Source organism: Haliotis rufescens, unplaced genomic scaffold (genome assembly GCF_023055435.1).
Source record: "Haliotis rufescens isolate VD_foot unplaced genomic scaffold, xgHalRufe1.0.p SCAF_5, whole genome shotgun sequence".
Classification (NCBI taxonomy): domain Eukaryota; kingdom Metazoa; phylum Mollusca; class Gastropoda; order Lepetellida; family Haliotidae; genus Haliotis; species Haliotis rufescens.
In genome coordinates, this window is record NW_025964223.1 from 22,380,870 (window position 1) to 22,404,763 (window position 23,894).

General features: G+C 37.2%; 1 protein-coding gene across 1 annotated transcript in view; it reads left to right on the forward strand.

Annotated features, from left to right (window-relative positions):
- LOC124111899 (spondin-1-like) overlaps positions 1-23,894 on the forward strand; it is a 125,701-nt gene that overhangs the window by 52,447 nt on the left and 49,360 nt on the right. Inside the window, exon 2 of the mRNA XM_046471797.2 lies at positions 22,425-22,525. Within this exon, the coding sequence (XP_046327753.1) occupies positions 22,425-22,525 (101 nt within the window). The remainder of the gene's footprint in view (positions 1-22,424; positions 22,526-23,894) is intronic.

A 23,894-nucleotide genomic window follows, 5' to 3' on the forward strand; every position in this document is an offset into this window, starting at 1 on the left:
ACTGGAGTCTCTCGCTGTCTGCCTCATCTATACTGGAGTCTCTCGCTGTCTGCCTCATCTATACTGGAGTCTCTCGCTGTCTGCCTCATCTGTACTGGAGTCTCTCGCTGTCTGTCTCATCTATACTGGAGTCTCTCACTGTCTGCCTCATCTGTACTGGAGTCTCTCGCTGTCTGCCTCATCTATACTGGAGTCTCTCGCTGTCTGCCTCATCTATACTGGAGTCTCTCACTGTCTGCCTCATCTATACTGGAGTCTCTCACTGTCTGCCTCATCTGTACTGGAGTCTCTCGCTGTCTGCCTCATCTATACTGGAGTCTCTCACTGTCTGCCTCATCTGTACTGGAGTCTCTCGCTGTCTGTCTCATCTATACTGGAGTCTCTCACTGTCTGCCTCATCTGTACTGGAGTCTCTCACTGTCTGTCTCATCTATACTGGAGTCTCTCACTGTCTGCCTCATCTATACTGGAGTCTCTCACTGTCTGCCTCATCTATACTGGAGTCTCTCACTGTCTGTCTCATCTATACTGGAGTCTCTCACTGTCTGCCTCATCTATACTGGAGTCTCTCACTGTCTGCCTCATCTATACTGGAGTCTCTCACTGTCTGCCTCATCTATACTGGAGTCTCTCACTGTCTGTCCCATCTATACTGGAGTCTCTCACTGTCTGCCCCATCTATACTGGAGTCTCTCACCATCTTTTCTTGATTGGAGTCTGAAGCCAACAAACAATTTCACCTGCCTCACTGTCACATTTCACCTGTCCTTGTGTTGCATATAAACAGAGCGGCTTTAATTCCCTTGGTGATTTCGGTCCTCCTCCCCAAAACAGCAGACCCCTTCAAAGTAGATCACACAGAAGATGCACCTCCCAGAAAACAGTATCACATTGCTACAGAAATGTGTACTATTCCTGCATCATGTTTTGTCAGCAATAGTAATCATGCATATTGATATTTACACACCAAGGATCCATCACTGCGCATGCTCTGCCATGGTAGTTAGCCGAATGCATAGTGTGGTGGTGAAACAGTAACCACAAGAAGGCTATGTATAGGAAGCAGTGTGACACCCTACATCAAGCGTATAGGCCCTCCAACTGATTGTTATCTGAATCCCACAATCACAGTATCAACAGAGATCAGTGCTAACCTATTATGGAATAGGTGCAGAACCTGAGACCACTAATTGCATACCAAGGATCCAATAAAGTGGCTCAAGGGTCTTGTGTAAGTCCAAGGTGATTAATGATGTTATTTATTGATTTGAATGGTCTCAACCAATAGAAATCGTAGAAACAACTTGTCAACTTGTTGCTGATTGCTGTTAATTTGTTGCTGAAGAGAAGGTGTATACTAAATTATGTTCCATCATGTTAAATTGAGAGGTAAGGAGCTTATTAGTTTGTTATAACTACCTTTGTCTAATCTAATTATTCTATTCTGCTTCTTTCTGCCAAAGATCATAATTTTGATGAATCAGGGTTTGAACCCCCAGTGAGATCCTGGCACAGCAAAGGAACACAACTATGAACAGAGACTAAGGATGATGTAAGAACTTGGCCGTCCATCACCCTCTTCAATATTAGCAATGATTTTCATAGCGCACAGGTCCTGTGAAGATGCTTGGTCTCAAGCAACCCACGTTTGCTGTAAGAGGCAACTAACAGGGTCGGGTGTTCAGGCTCGCTAACTTGGTCGGTGCATGTCATTGTATGCCAATTGCGTAGTACAATGGGCATGTTGTCAATCACTGGATTGTCTGGTCCAGAGTCAATTATTTACAGACCCCCGTCATATGGCTAGAATATTGCTGAGTGTAGCTTTACACAACATATAAACAAACAAATCATAGAACACAGCCATTTACAGCCTCATTGAAGAATGTTGTCTGAAGTGTAAGGAACCCTTGTAATAATGGTGTAATGATTGCTTATTATTACCCTGGAAATGGAGTGAACCGACGTTGACTGGATACATCACTATGTTATTTAGTTACAGTATTAAGATGTCAGAATGGGGTTAAGGAAAGATTTATGTCATCCACGTGAACTCCAGGAGTTATCTGTGCATCTGCAGCCCAAGCTGGGTGATATGAGGTGATACTGTTGGAAGGATGTGTTAAATGTCACAGAGACTGCTGGACATCCAGCTACTGTGAAATGCCATCCTTGGCTGTTAGTGTTACACTCAAGTTACAATGTTGCACATAGTCTCAGTTACACAATGGTACTGTGAATGTCAGTGCACAGCTTAGTGTCATATTTCTATGGAATCGTGGGAACTTCAATTGAAATTGAAAATACACTATTATAATGTTAACCTTGTAAACCCTCTTAGTCATTCAAAGAAGTCCTACTGCAATACTCAATTGTAGAACACTTTCAGCAGATTCTACAGGAAAACATGACAGTAGTGATGGTATCCCCGATGACAGGATTTCCCTACCAGTTCAGTGTTATCACTCTTGCAAACCAATGAGAACTTTGTAAGATTGAAAATTACATTAAGGTCCTAATGCAGCCCAGTGAAAACTTTGATGCACTCAGTGAAAAGACAGGTAGGACGTGGATGCAACCCAGTGAAAACATGTTTGGGACATTGATGCAACATAGTGAAAGTATAGATGTACAGTGAACACTTTGTTTATTACCAGATAGTGTAACAACAGGATTTACCTGTGTAATTTAATACAGACTAAATATTCTATTGATCATGATGAGAAGATATTAAGATGTAAGTGGGTTGGTGTTCCGGCTTATGTAACGAACATACCAATTTGATAGATTTCTAGGATCAAGTAAGTACATCAGCTTTACTATGAGATCGGGTTTATGTTCGTATATGGTAAGCTATGGATGTCCCAAAGGAAAAACATAGGACATGTATGCAACTCAATAAAAATTCAATGAAAACATGTAAGCATCTTTCAAAATTCATTGGAAAAGGAAATAAAATGTACAGTTTTAATATCAAAATTCTGAATGTCTGCAACATTGCCCGTAACGCGCTGATGAAAACCATGAAATTATTGTCGCACCCAGTGACAACATCGCACCAGCCTTGTGAACACAACCCTAGAACAAGGTCGTGAAAACTTGAATACCCGGCCCTTATGTGATAACACTGTAGTTTTCCTACCCCCGATGTGATAACCTGTATATCTCCCTCATGTTCAACATTGTCTGTCTTCCTGTGATGGATCACGTTTCATGATATAGTTGTGGGTGCTTCGTCATGAGCATCCTTGTGCTGACAACATGGCTGCAGACGGTGACATCACTGGCACAGTTCACTGACAATGCTGCGGTAAACGTCTCAAAGGCATACCCTTGTGTTTTAAGTCAACACTGCATTGCTGTGATGTCGACCAGGCACACCTACCTGGTGCTCCCCTTGCAGGCTCACAGTTTCGCAACCAACAATGAACCAGCATTTGTCCGATCAAAACACTCCTGTACACCCTTCTCGCTGGAGATTTGGGTTAAGTGTGAGCGAAGAACTCTTAACAAATTCACAAAGGGAGGACAATGCATGCTTAAATATTTCTGACGATATGTTTCTTAATTCTTGATATAAAATCAATCAGAGTCTGAGTTTAATTTTGTTGACAGCAGGTGTCATGACTGTCCTTGCAGGATTCACAATAGATTTGATGAATTGCAAACATTTATTATTAAACCCTTGGTACCATGGACTGATTCGCAAGATTTGATGACCACATGATTTTTTGGTATATGAACATCTGGTGTCACATGGAATGTTTGCTGACACCAGAATGGTTGCTATGACACCTGGTGTCATGCAGTTATTCACATGTTTGCTCTTTGTTTTGCGATGGCTGTTCTTGGAACTCCAGGTACAATGTTCAGAGCTTCAAATAGGGTATCGCACTAATTAAGAGGAACTTTTTCTTTCTTTTTTCTTGTATTATTAGTATACATAATTTCTCATTGCTGTATAGCTGAAAAATTGTCTATGTGTCATAAAATCTTAACTCGCTCGCTTTCTTTTTAAGATAATAATGACTCTAAGTTACACTCTACTGTTTATTCTGCACATCTTATTCAGTGGTCGTGTTATGTTGATTTGTCAATTCAATGAAAGTTTGTAAAAAATACATGAAATTTGCTTTACTCAACGCTTCACCCAAGATCTTATGTCCTTCTCAATGATTGTAAAGGACACACAATGAGGTATTATTGCTATCAAAGTGTACCTGTCTGTCTCAATGTGTATGGTATTGTTCTCAAGTTACGTTGTATAATCTGACCGCGCTGTGATTGTTCAGTGTCCCATCACTAAGCTGGGTCCATCACATCATATGCGCTGGGACAAATGTAGCTTTGAGACGATCCCTCCAGCTCCAATGATGGAGATATATGCTAGTATTCTTACAGCATATGCTGATCTTCTAGAAATTCTGTGAATGAGGCTTGTAAGCTTGGAGGTGAAAATTCTGACATACCTGTCAGTGTGTCTTGACTGCCTGTCCTCATATGTCAGTTCGAGTAAAATGAGAAACTAGTAGTATGGAAAAAAGTGTGTTCAGGACAGATCTTGAATTTCAAATCTTGAATTATGTTAATAGTTGGCAGTTTTTCAGGTATGACCGCATTTTTAAACAGTTTTTTAATATGTTTGTTTCATTGTTTGTTCGCACCCAGCAATATTCCAGCTATATGACAGTGGTCTTTAAATAATCGAGTCTGGACCAGACAATCCAGTGATTGACGTCATGAGCATCGATCCATGCAGTTGGGATACAATGACATACATCAACCAAGTCAGAGAGCCTGACCACCCAATCCGGTTAGTCACCTTTTACGGCAAGCATGGGTTGCTGATGACCTATTATACCCGGGTCTTCACGGGTCCTATTCATCCTGACTTTGTAGTAACAAAACTGTGCCAGGTGATGTCTTCAGTTTCTGAAAGTGAAGAGAGTCTCTGGGCTCCTTTCTGTTATGTAATAAAAGGTTAAACAAAAAAATTCTTAAGATATTTTCATTCAGAGACATGGAAATATTTGTCTAGCCTGCTAAATAGGATGTAATCATATGGTGTTCTGTATTGACGACCACAGTACAGTCTGCATGGCGTCACTTTGAAACCACATCTAACAAATCCATGGATATGTTTCGACAAGCTGTACTAATTTATCATGTTTTAACAAGGTAAATCTCTTTTAGGCAAAATCCTTTTTAACCTGCGCTAATACACCTGAAGTTACACGATTCTGGTATGTAATGTATGACAATGATGTCAAACTTGTCAATAATGTTGCAAAACTACCACCTAGGACCCCTTGCGGCCAATTGATGATTCTTGTCTACCCTCACAAGAACAAAGCTTTGATGAAATATCTACCCATCACTATCAAAGGGCACGATATGTCACTCTGGTTTTTGCCACGTGCAAGGTTTGCCCTAAGGCCTACAAATATATGTGTTAAAGCGTGTTCTAGCAGTGCTGGTTTCAATAGGATGTGCACATTCATCTCTGGCGAGCATGATATAAGAACCACATGATCATGTTTGCTTAGGCTAATATTGTAGGTTCAGCCACAATTGAGAGTTTACATTTCTAATTTTTTAATGACAAAATAACACTTTTTTTCCAGTGAGCCGTGCAGTTAATTGTAGCACTGTATGCTACCTGTTCAGTAAGGAATGTTTACTTAAAGAATTTCATCACTACGAAAATACTTCAAATTTTGTGGAGTTTTTTTAGCGGTATTTTCGGTATTTTCTTAAGATGTACTTGTAATCTGTTCCTGAAAGGTATGTGTCGATTATGATGATCAAGCACATCTGATTGTGATTTATGTTTGTGTTGGGTTCTTTGGAAAGAGAATGTGGATTTGGGAATAGAAAGTTATGTGTATTGCAACAAACAACTGCTTTATATGACAAGCTTAATATGCTAGTCCTTTGGGTGGAGCTTATCATACACTTTGACCTGTATGTTGAGATCCCAAATGAAGCTTGAAGTAAAATATTTCAGATATTTCCAAACATGGTAATTCATATTTATTTTGAGGATTTCTTTCCTTGAATCCATCAGCAAATGTACCGTATTCGACGTAATAAGCGCCCCGCTCTAATAAGCGCCCACAGCGATATATGCTAATATATTGGCTAGTGAACAATCCCAATTAGCACCCCTTCCGATTGATCAATGTACACAAGACTTATTTATTCGTGTATAATACGCACTCGTGTGTTAAATGCACCCTTAATCATGGGCAATTAAATTCTGGAAAAATATATCTGTCGTATATAAACAGTCCAGACCATCAGCATAAACCACGAAATTTACCTTTCAACTCTGTATTTTCCACCAAAATCATATTCTAATAAGAGCCCCCTATTTCTAATTTTGAGAGCGCCCTGGGCTCTTATTACGTCGAATACGGTAAATGAATTCAGCTCAAAGAAAGGACACATAAAAGTGAGCGTGACATTTCGCCATGAAAGGGACGAGATTAAGATATTAATGATGCAATCATCTCAGCTGGGTTTTTTAGCTTCTTGAAAGAAGGAATTATGATTAAAAGCAAATTTTCATTTCTTTTGTTGTGAAAATTCAGATAGAAAATGTCATTTTAACAGCTGTATAAACACTTTGGGGTGTTTTTTACTTCATATGCAATGGTAATGATGTGATGGGAATCAGTCTACCACTGTGGCATTCAGGCGATGATCAAACATGATACAAACCCGTGAGATGTAAATGGGATGTAAGTTAATTCAGGTATAATTTATTACCTTTAAATGGGAAACAAATTGTCATGGCCTTGGTAAGCCTGTCTTAAATGACGGGAGATTTTGCTTAGCGCAAGACAGGGTGGTATTTGGGGATTATGGTCTTACCGTGTTTAAACAGTTGCTCTGTATATCTGAATTTAATAGATGTTAAACGGGGAGGGCTTTTGTGATGAGGATACCCAAGGTTTAACATCACCTGAACATCAGTAACATCCTCAGATGCTGCTGGAATGTAGCATGGACAAACAACTTTTCATGAGGCGGACCAATTTCAATTGGGTTTTTTTGCATGCAAGCTGCCCCCCAATTTTCATAATGATACAAACAATACATAAATGCTTTGTTTTATTGAACCTACCATTGTGTAACACCTTGTCTGATAATACTGTCAAATATATTTCAAGAGGTTTCCTTGGTATTAAAAATCAAATCAATTACTTTTTAAGTTTTTAAGTTTTGTTTTATGTCTATTAGCATATTGGGAGAATCAGTAGTAAAACAAGAAACTACATGTCTCATCTGTGTCAAATTTTGAAGAATTAAGTTTGATAAGTTTGGAAAGAAAAATACTAGAAAAAGAAGTTTTGATCCACACAAATAACAAGTCAACAATGTTATTAGGAGTATGCCTGGCAATGTTAGAGCATATGTTCTTTATTGTGTGGGTATTATGTAAGGATCGAGAAAAAGAAAAAAAACCTGTAAATTGTAGAGGGAGGAGGGGGGTTGAGGGGGTTTGAGGGGGTTTGCCAGTGCTTGTGGGAGGGAAGGAGTAGGGGTGTGTGATTTAATACGGTCTCAGCAATATTACAGGTACATCAGTAGCATAACAGGAACATCCACTAATCATTTCCATCATTGTACTGAGCAAAGGATAATTAATTAGTACCAGCAGCACTAATGCATTTGGTTGTTATCGGTAACAACATCCAACCTATTGTTCATCTACCATGTGTGGTCTGGTAAACAATTTGAAAATGAATAATAATACAAAACTGTACCATTACAAAGCAATAAGAGGAATAGAAACATTGTCCGTTGTCATCCCGAACTGAGATACTTTGAACTGATGTTATTAATGGTGGCAACATCCTGTCCTTCTTACAAGCCTGTGTCAGTAGCATATGCATAAAAGAAGAGAGAGAGAAATAATCTGTTTTCCTTGGGCCTCACCATTGTTTTCCAAGGTGTTCAGACTCATGAGCAGCGTCAGTCCAGAAAGAACCTAGCTATGTCAAATGTAAATCACTGTTCACAAACTCTGCCATTAGATCAAAAACATCCACAGAATTACAGATGACTTTATCACCATGATGTAAGAGGGGCTGTGATTGGTTAGACAGGAGGTCCCCACAACAAGCCATTGGCTAATTGACCTTAGCACATATGTCACATCCAAGTTTTAAGAAATCTGTGATAAGAACAAATTTGTCTTTAAACACGTCCCTGCAGTTCTTTTGAATTGACAAATGACATCCTTTAAGCCCGATTAGGTTTTTGCCAAGTTACATAGTCACTGTAATGGCCGCATGGTAAAAGGAAAATGCCTGGTTGATTTATGCTTAAAGGTGAATGTGTAGTTATCTAGACAGTGAGTACAGGTGAGTTGTGTTTGCTTGTATCACCTTCACGGGCAGGTGTAGCTGTAATTAATCTCAGACTTTATCTACCAGTGGGGGCATTGAATGTTAATGTGTTATTTGTGAAAACAAGCGCTTCTATATAAATCTGAATATTGTGATTGTGATTTCCTGTTGATTTGAAAATTGGGATGGTGATTGGAAATAATACATTTTGACTTGCATAGAAGTGAATTACGTTGTCAGTATGCAGTTATCAGTAATTGTAGCTACAAAATGAGGTTGAGGTTAATGCTTTGTAATGCTCACTAGGATGAATGTTCCAAGTCACTTCTGTTTGGTAGTGACAATGGCAGTGTTATCATACGTACTCATGGTTGCGAAGAAAGTGTCGAGTAGTGAAGCTGAAAAGGACAACATGAATATTTTATTATTCACTCACCAAGTGTTTGAAACCCAAAAGGTTTGAAATGTCCTTAAGATTTTCACCATGTCAACTTAAGTAAGGGCTAAGACATGGTGAGTGAGTGAACAAGTGAATGAGTGAGTCTGAGAGATGGAGAGAAGAGTGTTCAGCTTCCTTTATATATTGTAGGCTATCTTGGAATCGGATATGAAATATGTACTTCACAAATTGTACCAACGGTGGTTGTTTAATTTCGTGACTTGAACCACGAGGCTTAGTACCTGTCCCATTGTCTCTCTTACAGACCCCAGGGCATATCATGTTCCATAACATTCACCCACTCCGTCTCACTGGCATATCCTTCTCAGCTCTAGCAGCCGATACTCATCCCCCTTACAGCTGAAATAAGGATTTTGTTTTGTTTGTTTGTTTGTTGTTTTAATGCCGCACTCAGCAATATTCCAGCTATATGACGGCGGTCTGTAAATAATCGAGTCTGGATCAGACAATACAGTGATTGACATCATGAGCATCCATGCACGCAATTTGGATACGATGACATGCATCAACCAAGTCAGCGAGTCTGACCCGATCCCGTTAGTCACCTCTTACGACAAGCATAGTTGCCTTTTATTGCAAGCATATGGGTTGCTGAAGACCTATTCTACCCTGGATCGAGACTTGAAGGTTCCTTGATATTCAAGGGTTCCCTTGTAGAATTTTTTATTGAACCTACATAAATTTATTGCATGACTGTATGTTAGTCTACTGTTCCCCTGCTTGGCATAAGATGGTGGCATGGCATGAGTCTTAATCTAGATAAATCTTCCACAGTTCCTTCATAGTGTCAAAGAGAAATTACAAACTTAATTCAATTTATTTCCTGGCACTGAAGTGTTCCTAAGTAATGTCAAATTATAGTGAGATAACATCTGTCGCCAGTCAGTCGCCAGGTCGTGGTGAAGGTGACTTGATATGATGGATGGCCAGTGTGTATCATGAGGAAGTGCACACTGGCACATCATGATTGCAAGACTGCATCAGATGGGAGGAGGAGGAGGATGAAGGGGCTGGAACTGCAAATGTCTGCACCAACTTACTCCCACGGTGTGATGGTATCTGGGAGATGAAAATATCCTATGTCATCACATTAGCTTCGGATACAGACGGACCATGTCCTGTGTTAAATAATATTGTTGTAATGTACTTAAAACTCAGGGTGTGTCAGAGGAAGTTGAACTGGAGTGTTTCTGATTATTAACGTTTTTACAAAATTTAAAAAAATGAATTTTAAACAAGAAATAAAACACTTTCATTGCCAGAGACATGAAATGGTTGCAAGAGTTTGCCAGGGATTGTGTGATGTATTCATAGTTAGATATTCAGTTGATTTGTCGACAGTCTTATCACAAGGCTGACCTGAACTCAAAATTGCTTATGGAATAGACAACCTACAAACTATGGATTAGTTTTTCTAAAGGACAAAATTGATAATTAATAGTGCTGTGTTTGGTTTGAAATATATTTTTCTTTAACAGTTTTATAGTTTTATGTGCTTTTGTTAAACTTCTATTTCAAGACTTTTTAAGGAAATAAATGTATATCAAATGTGACATTTTTATTTCCCTCCAGCCACATGACAAATGCAGGAAACAAATAAATCTGGCCTTGGTACAATATTTCCTGAAATGTTATTTCTTACCAGTAATAATGAGGGGAGACAAGTGTCTATATTATTTTGTATGGTGGGATAGTTGCATCTGGCAACATTGTGGCATTGTTTTTGTGTGGATTTGACATGAGAAACGAACTTGCTAATGAGTATCATCAAGCAGAAGAAGGCCATGCATCAGAAAACCTGCTGTATAGACCTGCTAGGTTTGTTAGTTCCACTTTGACCCTATATCTCAAGGTCATCTGTAGAATCAGTTAGTGTATCAGGGTATCTGGGAAATGGCTCCAAAATAGCAAGAAAATGGACAATAAGGTTTTACTTATCTAAATCCTAATGAAACCTCGAGCTTGAAAATACAAGTAGTCGGTGAACTTTTCAACCCTGTATTAAACTGACATGACATTTTACATGTTACAGAAAGAGAAATGGCAATTTGGAAACCTATTTAATTCATTTGATTGTGGCTGTCGCTGGTGTATATTTTATCAGGTGTTTAATGATGGAGTTTTTCAGGTTCTGTTGACAGTTATAGGCTTGTAGGTGGGAGACGGGCTTGAACTATACTGCTGAACTATCACTGCCTCTCATTTGCATATTTATTCAATTCTTCATGGAAATTTAGTTCCATTAGTTATTGGAAAATTTCACATCTGAACAACACAATGACCTTCTTACGACCTCATTGCAATTTTTAACATTTTAGTCTGGCACCATTGTAATGTTTTTACAATTATGTTTGGGGACCTATTTCATGTTGAATTATTCTGTGCTTCAGATAACAGCTGAAAGCATGGTCAAGACAGGATGATTTAATGATTATGCACAGATTACACTTGATTTTGAGAAATTCAGGCCCTACAAAATGTTAATAAATATTTTTATCAAAAGTAAGAAAAAGCATTTATCTGCCCAACCCTACTATCTTCTAAGGGTATAGTTAAACTAAAACATTTTTAAGGAGTAAAAATATTGTATAAATTCAATATGACCTCAGGGTAGTTTATGAAATTTCAGTCAAGGAAAATGAAAAAATAATTGGTATAAAGAAGTACATGTGTATCACCAAGCTTGTGCCTGGAGGAACACTTTCATACCGATGATATCTAAGATAAAGATATTTTGTGAAATGTTATTAGAAAATGCTCAAATTACAAATTAGGGAGGGATGTCAGTCCTTAATTAATAGATACCTTGTCCATAAAATATGCCACATTATAACATATGATAACCACCTAAATTAAAATTCTGAGAATATGTGATAAAAGTGTTATTTTGTATTAAAAATATTAACTTTTTTCACTTTGTTGTTTGATAGTTTCTTTAAATATTCCAGATTAAGGTTTATCAACACCACCCAAATTAGAACGCCAGTGAATGTATAATATAATTGTTCTTATCAAATAAAAATATCATCCCTTTCACTTATATGTTTCATAAATTTATCATGTAATAATACACATCGATACAACACTAAATTATTTTTGTTCTCAAAGTATAATCTTAACATTATGTCTGTAAGCCATTGTTGAAGTGTATATTCATGTTAACATTTGTAAATGTTAATGTTTGCTTTGTGTTTATCCCTCCTGGTGCAAGGTTTGAATGTTAATGAACCTCATTTGCATGACATGACATCATATTTTCCTGTCCACTGTATACATGCCAGCGTTCTGAAGAACCTTGAGATGTTTGCTCGTCAGTCTGACATTAATAGTAGTCTTGAGACAAGCAGTGTCATCAGAAAGGAATGGTGAGAGGTGCAAGGGGGAAACTAGCCATGATTCCGTCACCGATGATTGACAACATTGCGGGCCCTGTTATCACCTTTATGTGGGATGCTAGGTTGTAGATACCATATTGGTGTTGTCTAACAACATGTTGTATCGCGTGTTAAGGAAAATAGCAGCTGGGTTTGAAATGTTAACAACACTTAAGCACTCTCAAAATAAACAATTGAAAGCTCTAATTGTCTTCTGTTTTTCTTATTCATTTATGTTCATAAGAAGAAACAATTATTTAGTAAAAATATCTCTTTGTGATCAAAATTTATTTTTTTCCTGATCAAGGATGTTTCCAGACATACCTCTTTCTTTGCAGTTTTTTAAGGATAATAGTCATGCATTATTCATCATTTCTTTCATATAATTTTATTCAGCGGCGATAAAATCCAAAATGACTTAAAACACAACATTGGTTTCTCCGGGCTATTTTTTTCAATGCAACAGAGATAACAAGGGAGAAAGAAACATAAGTACATGGTTTTCTAAGATAAGACAAAAATAGCTAAAACTTGAAAAAATAGAGATAATAATAAAAATAGTAGCATGACCCCAGTGGGAAAATATTCAGAGAAGTATCTTGACTATGTCAAGGTGTGACTTGAACAGCTTATGTATGAGGTCTCGCCATTTCTTTCTTGTTTTCATGAGCCTGCCTAAATATTGGGAAAAGTAAACACTATGAAAAAATGTTTTTTAATAATATTCTTTTTGTAGTAATGTTTATTTCAAGGTTTTTAATTTTTTTTTAATAAATCAACCCTTGCATTGTATTCATTCTTTTCATATTTTCAATCTGATCTGGTGAGAGATTGTCATATTGATGAAGATGATCTGTGCAACATAAAACAAGGTTTTATCTGACCTTAGCTTGCTCTTTAGGTGAAAATACAACAGGCCAATTTCAGCCCAATTCATTTCACGTTATTATTTTCCTTCAAATTTCAATATTGCACACAACCACTTCCAAGATGAAATGGGAAAACCCTTCTTTTCTTCTTCCTTTTATGTGGCCACATTTAGAAACTGAACGAAAGAAGAACATTGACTTAACATATATATATATGGAGTGACAATTTAAAAGATATAAAAAATATATCTGTTTTTTCTTCTCCTTGTAAAAGTTAAGCAAGCACTAAATTTAGAAGGCATTCCAGACCACAGCTCTCAATGTCATACTTAAGTTTGCTCTGGGTCGCTGGAGAGGATTCCAGGCACATTGTAAACATATAACTAGAGCAATAAACCAACTCATTAAAATGAATATATCTTTATCTTATAGTTTTATTATCTTGGTAAATACTCTAGGTTCAAAGAAGAAGGTTAGACATAAACTGTTTCTTTAATATGAACTACAGTTGCCAATTTGAGGCCTGGCAAAGTATCTATAAAAGTAAACTTAGTCAAATCAGTGGTCTAATGGCAGCTGAAATTTGCTGACTTGGCAGGAACTCTGAATTGAAGCCTTGCATGCTGGGAAGGGAGTTTATGGCTCAATCTCTCAATGTTTAACGAGTTAAGGTAATCAGTGCGATTTAATGAGAGAGTTTATTGCCAACACCTGACAGAATCGTGGCTTCAAAAATAGAGAATGTTGGGGAAGGAAATTTATTGTTACTGCAGCTTGGTGTTAGCTGTTGCTGGGGCTTCACACAATGTCCTCACATACTGTCCTCCTTTTCTTAAGTTCCAAAACATGATGTCCTCATGCACTTTTTCCACACTATGTCCTCAAACAATGTTTTCACAAGATGCCCTATAGCTAATATGATGTAACACACAATGTTTTCACAAGATGCCCCCACACAATGTCCTCACACAGTGAGGACACGCTTTGTCCTCAAACAATGTTTTCAGAAGATGCCCTCACACGATGTCCTCAAACAATGTTTTCACAAGATGCCCTATCAAATATGATGTCTCACACAATGTGTTCACAAGATGCCCTCACACAATGTCCTCAAGCAGTGTTTTCACTCGATGTCCTCACGTGTTATCCTTGCACATTGCCTTCACATGATTTTACCTCACGGACATGTCTTATTACAGATTATGTCCTCATAGCGTTAAATAAAATATCAAATGTCAAAAAGGCTCATGATGATCTTCATATCTTGACAAAATATGTTGAAAAACATTTTGATTTTCATAGAACCATATGTTGCATTGAAAGATTTCAGATGTATGATTTTTCAATCAAATTGAGCAGGCTTTCATCTATATTACTTCAAATGCATCATATTACGTGTTAAGTTTTGGAGTGAAGTTTTTCATCTTAAAATTGAAGTTTCCAAAAGCATATATCAATATTTATGATTTAAAAGGTGTTGCTCTTGGATGTAATATTCTTTTTTACACCATAATTATCAACACACATGAAAACAGTTTATCAGTTTGTGCCCAAACATTTAAATCTGCTAGCAGAAACTGGGCTCTTAGCATCATTTCCATTAGAATGTGGTGGTGATAGATGCACCTATATTTGTTGAGCTTACTTGACCCAAAACAATTTTTAAGCTCAACCCAAAATAATTTTATGAAACAGGCTTCGGAATTTTGGCTGCTTAAGTCACCGACTGTTTATGCAAGTTTAAACTATGTACTGAATTCAGCAGACACCTCCTGCGGTCTTTTTCATCAACTGTTCTCTGATTCGTCATTGCATCCTTATTACAAAATATCTCCTCCAAATTCCTGTCATCTTTGTCCCGCCAGGACATCTGTATCTCCAACCACTCATTATGGTATTATCATCTGTTGTTTATTATTCATATCGCCCTTGGCAATGTTTAGAAAATAAGGATTATATGAAAACGGTTAACTCAAGAATGTTTTGTTCCACCTATCTTTAAATTTATGAGTAAGAAAACTGTCTGCCCTAAATGTCTTGCATAATACACCTACATACCATCGGAATAAAACACCTGGTTTGACTTACCATTGACGTAAAAGAGGTGGGGTATGTCGGAGAGCATAATGTTATGCCTACCCACTAGGGGGAAGTGGAATTATGGGTAAATATGGATATAAAACGACAAGACTATCCATGATACTTGTATAGGGGTACTTACCAGTCAAAGATCAGAGAAGAGGATGAAATAAACAACCAAACATATATATTCATAGGTTTGTCATACTGTGTGGTTCTATTGTGAAGAAACTACTGAATAATAGAGGTCTGCACGATTTCCATATTATGTTTTCAGTATTAGTCTTCATGTCTGAGCCAGCATGTGTCTGTCTTCATTAAAGAGAGATCGCTGTTCTTTATCAATGTTGCTGTCATTAAAATATTTTTTAGGAAAAAATATGGAGTGTCATTGAACTTAGGCTGAGGATTGTCATTACAATGTTTAAAAAGCAGTGCAAACGTGTGAAGTAGGTAGATGAAGTGGAGGATATTTTGAACATTTCTAACAAGTTGAAATTCTTGTCTACATCTTGAATCCACCATCTTGGGAATTTCACAATGGAATTTCACAACCCCCTTCTCTGGGAGTTATCAAAAGAGACCTGTGTCGTTTATTAGCTTGATAAATAAGAATGGTAAAAGAGTCAATGAAATTTAAACTGTGAGCGTGGTAACAGACATGTTGAAGTAGCAAAGGTGTTTTTGTGGGCTTGTGCAGATGTTACGCGGGTGTTGAGCTGCGTGCTGCTAATGAGTGCACATCGCTGTGCTGGTGATGCAGGTGTGCATTTGATGTGCTGTCCATGGCGGGGATGTTGATACAGACTTTCTTTCACTAGATAAACATTTATTTAACATGGAAGGAGAGTGCTTATCTTGCATATGGATATATATCTGTTTACTTGTCAGCATATTTCTAGGGATAAGTAGGTGTATGAATACAGATATCAAACACCGTCTGTCCATATTTGAGGTTTCTATACAGTACTGATAAAAATCACAATTTTGCTCTAAACTGTTTCAAATGATCTTAACCTAACAACTATAGTTCTTATTATTATCCTAATATAACATAAGATACCAGACCATTAAAATGAACTGGCAATTTTAGTTTTGTTATTTTATCGGAAGTCTGGTAATTGTCGTAGCAAGGCAAGAACCTCACTTTAATATAATCTGAGTTAGGTAATATTTAACCCTGCAGGGGCAATAAGTTGTCCATACAGCGATAATCATATGATAAAAGGAAGCATAATGATGACAAGAATAAATCATCATTTCCTTTATTTGGAAACTTGCTGTATAAATAACTGCTAATATTCATGAAAATGGTAAATATCTATAATGTTCAATATGTTTCAGAGAAAAATATTAAAAATCTAACTTACCTTTTGACAAGTTCACACATTGTACTCTTTGGAAACAAAATACTCTTTAATATTCATTAATAAAAGAATAGTTGTTGTGACATATGTGACTAACATAGTTGTCATTACCTGTCAAATGATGTGACAACTGACAGGAACCGGTTGATCGGTGATAAATGGTGTGCTGACTAATTGTAATAATCGATGGTGCAATCCAACAAATGTGTGTAGTCAAACCTGTAATCAAACGCTAGAAGGTTTTGATGCATTAAAAAGAAATATTTCAGTTTTACCTTAGCCATGAGAAGTATTTCGGTTTAATCTAACCATGAGAAGTATTTCAGTTTAATCTTAACCATGAGAAGTATTTCAGTTTAATCTTAATCATGAGAAGTATTTTGGTTTTATTTTAACCATGAGAAGTATTTCAGTTCAATCTTAACCATGAGAAGTATTTCAGTTTGACATTAACCATGAGAAGTATTTCAGTTTGACATTAACCATGAGAAGTATTTCAGATTTACCATACGTTTCAACGAAATGTAAAATTTTTAAATGAAAGGTGTTTTCAAAGTACACATTTCATTGTTTCTTTCTTCATTTGTTTTTGAATAAGGAGCAGAGAATAATCATTAGACTGGATTGAAATACACTAAAGCTGTGAGTGATGATGAAGTGCAGATAGTCAGATTCGTTTTGACAAAACTTTTACGTCATCTGCCTTAAGATGGACACTTCACACTGCAGTGAACATGCATACGTACTATTGAAAGCACAACCAATGCATACTTCATGCAAGACTCCTGTGAAGCCAGTTACATGTTATTGGTTGATATCAGATAGGTTTTATATTCTTATCATTTGCTTGAATTGCTTTAGGAGAACTTAACATTATAAACCTTTCAAAACTGAACAAGCCTGGTAAGCCAACAACAGTGAAGATTGAATGAAGGGTAGGTGCTAGACATGCCATGAATACTTCAAAACTACATGCAAGTCATAGCTTCTCAACAGTAAACAGTTCATTCCCAATTATATGAAAAGGAAAATTACACACCCGTTACTGTGTAAAATTATTTTGATAACTGAAATATTTGGGCAAAAAAAGAATGGAATTTGAAACATTGAGAAGTTCGGGTGGAGTTAAACTCAAAAGTTGAAAATTGGTTATACTGATACAAGACTGTATGTGATTCAGAAATTGACATTGCTACGTCTTAACTCAAAACTTGAACCAAAAAAATAATAGATTTGTAATTGATGATGGGATGTACTTGCTTGAGGGAGGTGTTTTTAGCACCTGCACCGAAACATTGCATTGAAAGATTATAAAATATAATCCTTAAGTGAACCCTGTCTTCATTTCTACCTTGTTGATTCCATGTGCTACTTACAGATAGAGTTGTTATTGTTTTATGTTTTGAGTAATTGAAAGTCTTATTATGATGGGGCTTCTGAGCTTATTCTAGCTTCTTCACAAAAACAGGAATATCTTTTTCCAGATAATATATCACAAGTTTAAATCCTTAAGCTGCTATGTAAGTTTCTGACTACCGGTAGTTTTGCCTGGGTTTGTTTGTTTCAGAAGAGCCATGCTGACCTAAGGTATCAGGTTTTGCTCTAATCATCTTCTTACTCAATAAGTTAACTTAAATGTTTCACCTTGTCAGCCAAAGAAATTATAGGAATGGAAAAAAATACCCAAGGGCATTGTGTAACATGATTTTTTACCCCATGAAAAAAGCCATATTTCTCTTCCAGTGGTATTTTCCATTTCCAGATTGTCAAACTAATTCGTTTCCCCCACTCCTAAATCTAAGCTAACTACTGTCGTTTAGGATTTATGGGGCATAAGTTCATCTTAACCTCCACTCAACAGTCTCTCCTTACACACACAAGTCCTTCTGTACAGAGAGTACATTGTGTCATATGTACCCATGACGTCACATGTCACCCTGACGATCATAGGGCATCGTAGAGATACCAGGAGAAGCCAATCGGTTCAGGTAGCGCCAGCTGACAGATGGACGGACAGACAGACTTGATGACAGTCGCGGTGATCAAAGGGTTGTTATCTTGGGGATTATGGGTTGTGTCAGTGATGACACAAACTGGTGAGGTAAGAGCGCATTTGACCCCGATGAGAACTGATAAATAAATGGTGTCAGTTGTTACACCCAGTGAAAGCTGTATCAGTGTGGAGGTTGCTTCATGCGCAAGTGCGGCCTGGACCACCTGTCTGTAACGCAAGACTCGCGACATTGTGCACTGATATGAGGTGCTGATACTGGTATAAGAGAGCTTGTTTTACGGTATGCTAATGTATTGTGGAGATAAATTTTTAATTTTTTTCAGCAGTCTAATATTTTTTCAGGGACAATTTATTTTTTTTCAATAAAATTGCAGCCCCCTGCGAATATCAAATGGTGGGTCCCTTAAACTTCTTTTAGCAATATTCCTGCAATATCATGGCAGTGCGCAAGAAATGGTCGTCACACTCAGTGACCATGTCAGGAATCAATCCTGAAGCTTCACAAATCAACTGAACAGTACCTAGTACATGTTCACTGAACAACTGAATGATACCTCCTACAACAAAAGCCATGCAGATCAATACATTTCTTTTTCTTGCAATTGCTTTGCCAAAAGAGTTAGAGACAGATTTGTCTAGAACTATAGTTGGACTGTTTCAATGAACCCAGCCATGATCCCCTCCAGCAACTGAAAGCCAACAGAAATTGTTTCCAGGATTCTTTTTCAACCTTATATGACACCCCAAAAAACTCAAAAATGATTAAGCAGCCCTGTCATCGACTTCTCTGTGATGGAAGTTTGTCGATGGCAGATTTGCAACAGGGTAAATGAAGTTGTCTGGCATAACAGACCAACATGCTTATCAAAATGTAAATTTTCCTCTCTTTTTTTCACAATCACAAAACCCACCGGGGATCTGGTGGTCAGACTCGCTGACTTGGTTGATGCATATCATTGCATCCCAATTGTGTAGATCGATGCTCATGATGTCAATCACTGGATTGACTTGATTATTTACAGACTGTTGTCATAGAGCTGGAATAATGCTGAGTGCAGCGTTAAACAGCAAACAAACAATTCCCAGGCCCACCCCCACCAACACCCCCACTTCCTGCAAAGAAGATAAACTGTTAGGTTCATAAACCAAAGTATGTATGTTAATCCTTGCAGACAAATTCAGACAAATGCTGTAATGAGAAAGGAAATGAGGTTTTCTAGCAAAACATCAGTGTTTAAGCTAATCCTGTTTAGTGAAATTGATATGTCACAGTGCATTAAGTTTGAAGCAGTGTTTTTGTCAGTGGTATGATGTAAACAAGACAATTCAGCTTCAAAATATTCTGGTAAACATACTATCAGACTCAACCATCATGTTAAAACTGCACATTGAAAAGTAATTACATTTTTTGGAAATGGTAGGAGAATTAAATGAACGGTGTCTGAAGTGTTGTATTTCTTGAACTTCCTGTACATGCAGTCTAATACAAAACTGTAATGTAACCATCATGCACCAACTGCATTGAGTCTGGGAAGGCACTAACATGTTCTTCATCATTAACCCATGCTTTCCAATAGGGATGTTAAACTTTCTCTGATCCTAAATCAAAATATTTTCCAACCAAACCACTACAAATGACCATTCATTTTAATCAGCACAACAAGCTGGTTTGAATAAGGGGTCATTGTTTAGGGTTTATTTGAAGTTTTCAATTTAATTCAAACCATCTGCCCTTGTGAGAAAGAAGGGTTAAAATGGAAGCAATAGTATTTATACAACTAATGATAGCAAATGTGTTTAACAGAAGCACATTTGGAACAATGTTCCCCATGACTCTTCCCATGAGAATCGCATCTGTCTTCTTTTGTTGTTTAACGGGCAGCTTGTCAATGGCTGACTGAATATTTTGTCAATCCGAGCTGCAGCTCAACTGTCATGGAGTATCAGGTCTTGGTTATTCAGTGCTTGGTATTTCATTACCTAGACAGTTTTCAGAAAGGCTATAAACTGTAATCCACTCGTCTCTTGTTAACGCCAAAGAATGCAAAATTAGTCTTGAATAGACTTTTAATGGTCATTAGAGTTCATTGAAAGGAGAAATCACTGTCATTTGAAATATAAAACACACATCTATGATTAATCTCTGTCTAGTCGATACACATGTCATCAAGTTTATGACTGCTATTAACGTTGGGGAAAATACGTTTGAATTTGTTAAATATGAAAAAAACATGTTTAGAATATATTTAGTTTTTTTATGGCTGCAAATCTGTGATGTTGCTATGTTACAGATACTATATATGTTCTGTATTAGTAGGCCCATATCAATTAAGTTTCTGCCAAGACCAAAAGAAAATGTAAAACACATTTCAAATTTTGCCAGGGTTCATATGTAGTGGATTTATAGAAAAAGACTTCAAACGTTTGAACAAAATACAAAATCAGAGAAGTTAAAGAAATTGTATTTTAATTTTCCATTATTTTGATGAATTTTTACAATTTCGCAAAGTTTAAAGTAATCCTATTGATAAACAAAATGATTGGTTTGATTGAAATAAAGATTTTATCTGGTACTGATGTCACAGTATAAATAGGAGCTTGTACCTTAATCATCACTGTTGTAATAGCCCCATGTCCACGCTATTTACATATGTAGGAAGCAAATATGAGATCAATTATGGCTGGAATTTTGGCAGACTCAGCAGAAAGTGTGAATGGCGTTTTTCATAACTGCAATAATTGTTAAAAAAGTCATTGCAGAAATTATCGAAAGGCCCACATTTTTGGTGGTAAACATAATTAAGCATCTTGAATATTATCTTTGTGAGCTAGCATGTAGAATATTTTTGATTAGGTTTGGGGAATTCACTAATGTGCTTTGATGTACCTTCAAGAGGAGTTTTTTTGTTGTTTTTTTATTTGTATGTGATATCACATTTTATTATAGGATGTAGGGACGTGAGATTGATTATTACTGCCCACCAGGAAATGTGAATCTTTGAGGGATAGTTTATATTATGGTTAGTTTATATTTATACCACAGTCTCCTCAATTAAGCACATTTCTGTCTTGGGTGGGAGTACTCTTGAATTACCATGGTTTTGGGAACCTTTAATCTTCCTGAGAGAAAAGTAATCTACAAGACATTTTCTAGATCAGAGGCAGTTAACTGATTTGCAGATTCCACTGGAGCTACCAGTCATGACAAATTTAAACATCTGAATTACCATATTTCCTCCAATAAGTGCTGGATCTCTTATAAGTGTTTGTCTCTTATAAACAGGCTCTGTGTTTGAAGCGACTTACATGAAAATTATCACCAGGATTCCAATAACCTGGGTCTCAAATAAGTGCTGTGTGTATTAGATTTAGCTGACTTGGATTTTTGAATTGTGACATGTTATTCCAAAACAACAAAGTTATTTCATTTCATTTCTTGAAATAATAAGCGCCAGGCTTCTCTTTACTGCCTGGCCTCTGTTAACAGCAATAAGTAAATAAGTACCCGGTAGTCATCAGAGGACCTATGATACATTCAGTATTATTCTTTAAAGATCTCTCACAAACATAGTGTTCAACTGTTCTAACAAGAAGGCATGAGTAGCCTTGTGGTGTAAGATGCTGCTCCTCACTTTGGAGAGTTGCGTCCCTTTGCTATAACCTATGTCTGTCCCCACCATAACCATGCTAATTGTTCCAACCAAGGTAGTTACATCAGTGACCAGCTATGAGTTCTGAACATGATTCTTCATTGGAACACCCTTTCTGATCAATATAGGGGCTCCCTGTGACCTTGATTGTCGTCAGCCTTACTTGCATACTCTTTTAAACACCTTTGACAGAACGTGCATTTTTCTTATATATATTATTCGTCCCCCAAAATAACCATGTCTTTTATTTGCAGTAATTCTCGAAGGCTCGGAGGACCAGACGTTGCTAGGTTACATGTTGGTGGCAGTGCCACAAGGAGCTGAGGAAGAGAATGCGACAGTCGGACATTTTGATGTAAGTAAATGCCATTACAACTAAGTATTGCAGGATGTATATATTCACAGGTGGTCACTGGTGGTCCAGTTTTGTGGTGTCACTTGATGTGTAGAGTTGTATCCCTTTAGTTGCCAGGATCAGCTGTTGATGGTTTAAATCCCAGGTCTACTCCAGTGTAGATACTTGGTTTGTCAGCATTATACTCATGCACCCAGTAATTAATTTACTTCCATTGAAGTGGTTCCTTATCGAGCAAAGTGTCAATTTTCATGTATCATGTCACCATGACAAGACACAGCCCTAGCAAGGTGTTATTGGCTGGATGCAGATCATGCAGATTGGCTAACATCAGCAGCAGCTATACTGTACCGGTATATACAGTGAATGAGGCCTATAGGTTTCTAGTTTTATACCAAACCAACAGTAATTTACTTGTGGAATTTGTCAGTTTGATACAAATCAGACCTTTTTCGTTTAAGTTCCAAAAATTAATAGTAAATGAGTGGGGTTTTATGCCTTTTGGCACTATCACGGCGGGGCACACCAGGATGGGCTTCAAATATTGTACACCAGGGAATCAAACTCATGGCTTTGGCTTGATGAGTGCCCGCTTTAACCGCTAAACTACCCTACCACCCACCTGGATCTAATAAGCCTTGTTACTCTTTAGAGTTGTATGATAGTGACATATGCCACTTGTTCAGTGAGAATATTGAGTCCATCTGTTGTGCCCCATGTCCTGGTGTGTTCAGTGGCCACTTGAGTCAGGCAGGATGAAAATGTAGAAAGTCCTCATGGCTTTCATGACAGAGAAGACACACAATTTACACATATAAATGAAGCCCAGTAGTAATGTGGGCAGCTTGACACTTTAACCTGGGAGTATTTGCTCAGAGAGTAACTCAGAATATTTTCTCTCTCAATGTTTTCACAACCGAGGGTGACCTTTTTCACAACACTTTGAAGGAAGTAAATTGGAAAATCTGTCATAAGAGGCAAAGGGCTTGGAGATAGATTCATCCTTGCCCACTTCTGGTCTATTCTGTATCTGTGTGTAAACACCTAGAAGAATGCATCACATAGCTGGGATATAAATTGTTATTATCCCCTCCGTTGTAAATGGAAGTATGTCATGGATTCCCTGGCAAGTCTTTTTGACACGTACAGCTCCATATGTCCATGCCCTGACACTAGGTGTATTCATGAAGGTATTTTGTTGCTGATTCAGGAGAAGTTGAAGAAGAAATCTTGAGAGGGATGAAGATGTGCCCCTTTTCTTTGATTATCTGTGTATAATTCAGGCAATAATGTCACTTACTGGACAACAAAGTCATATCAATATATTTGGTAATCATATTGACGCTTGTGATCTTTATTAGTGAACAGT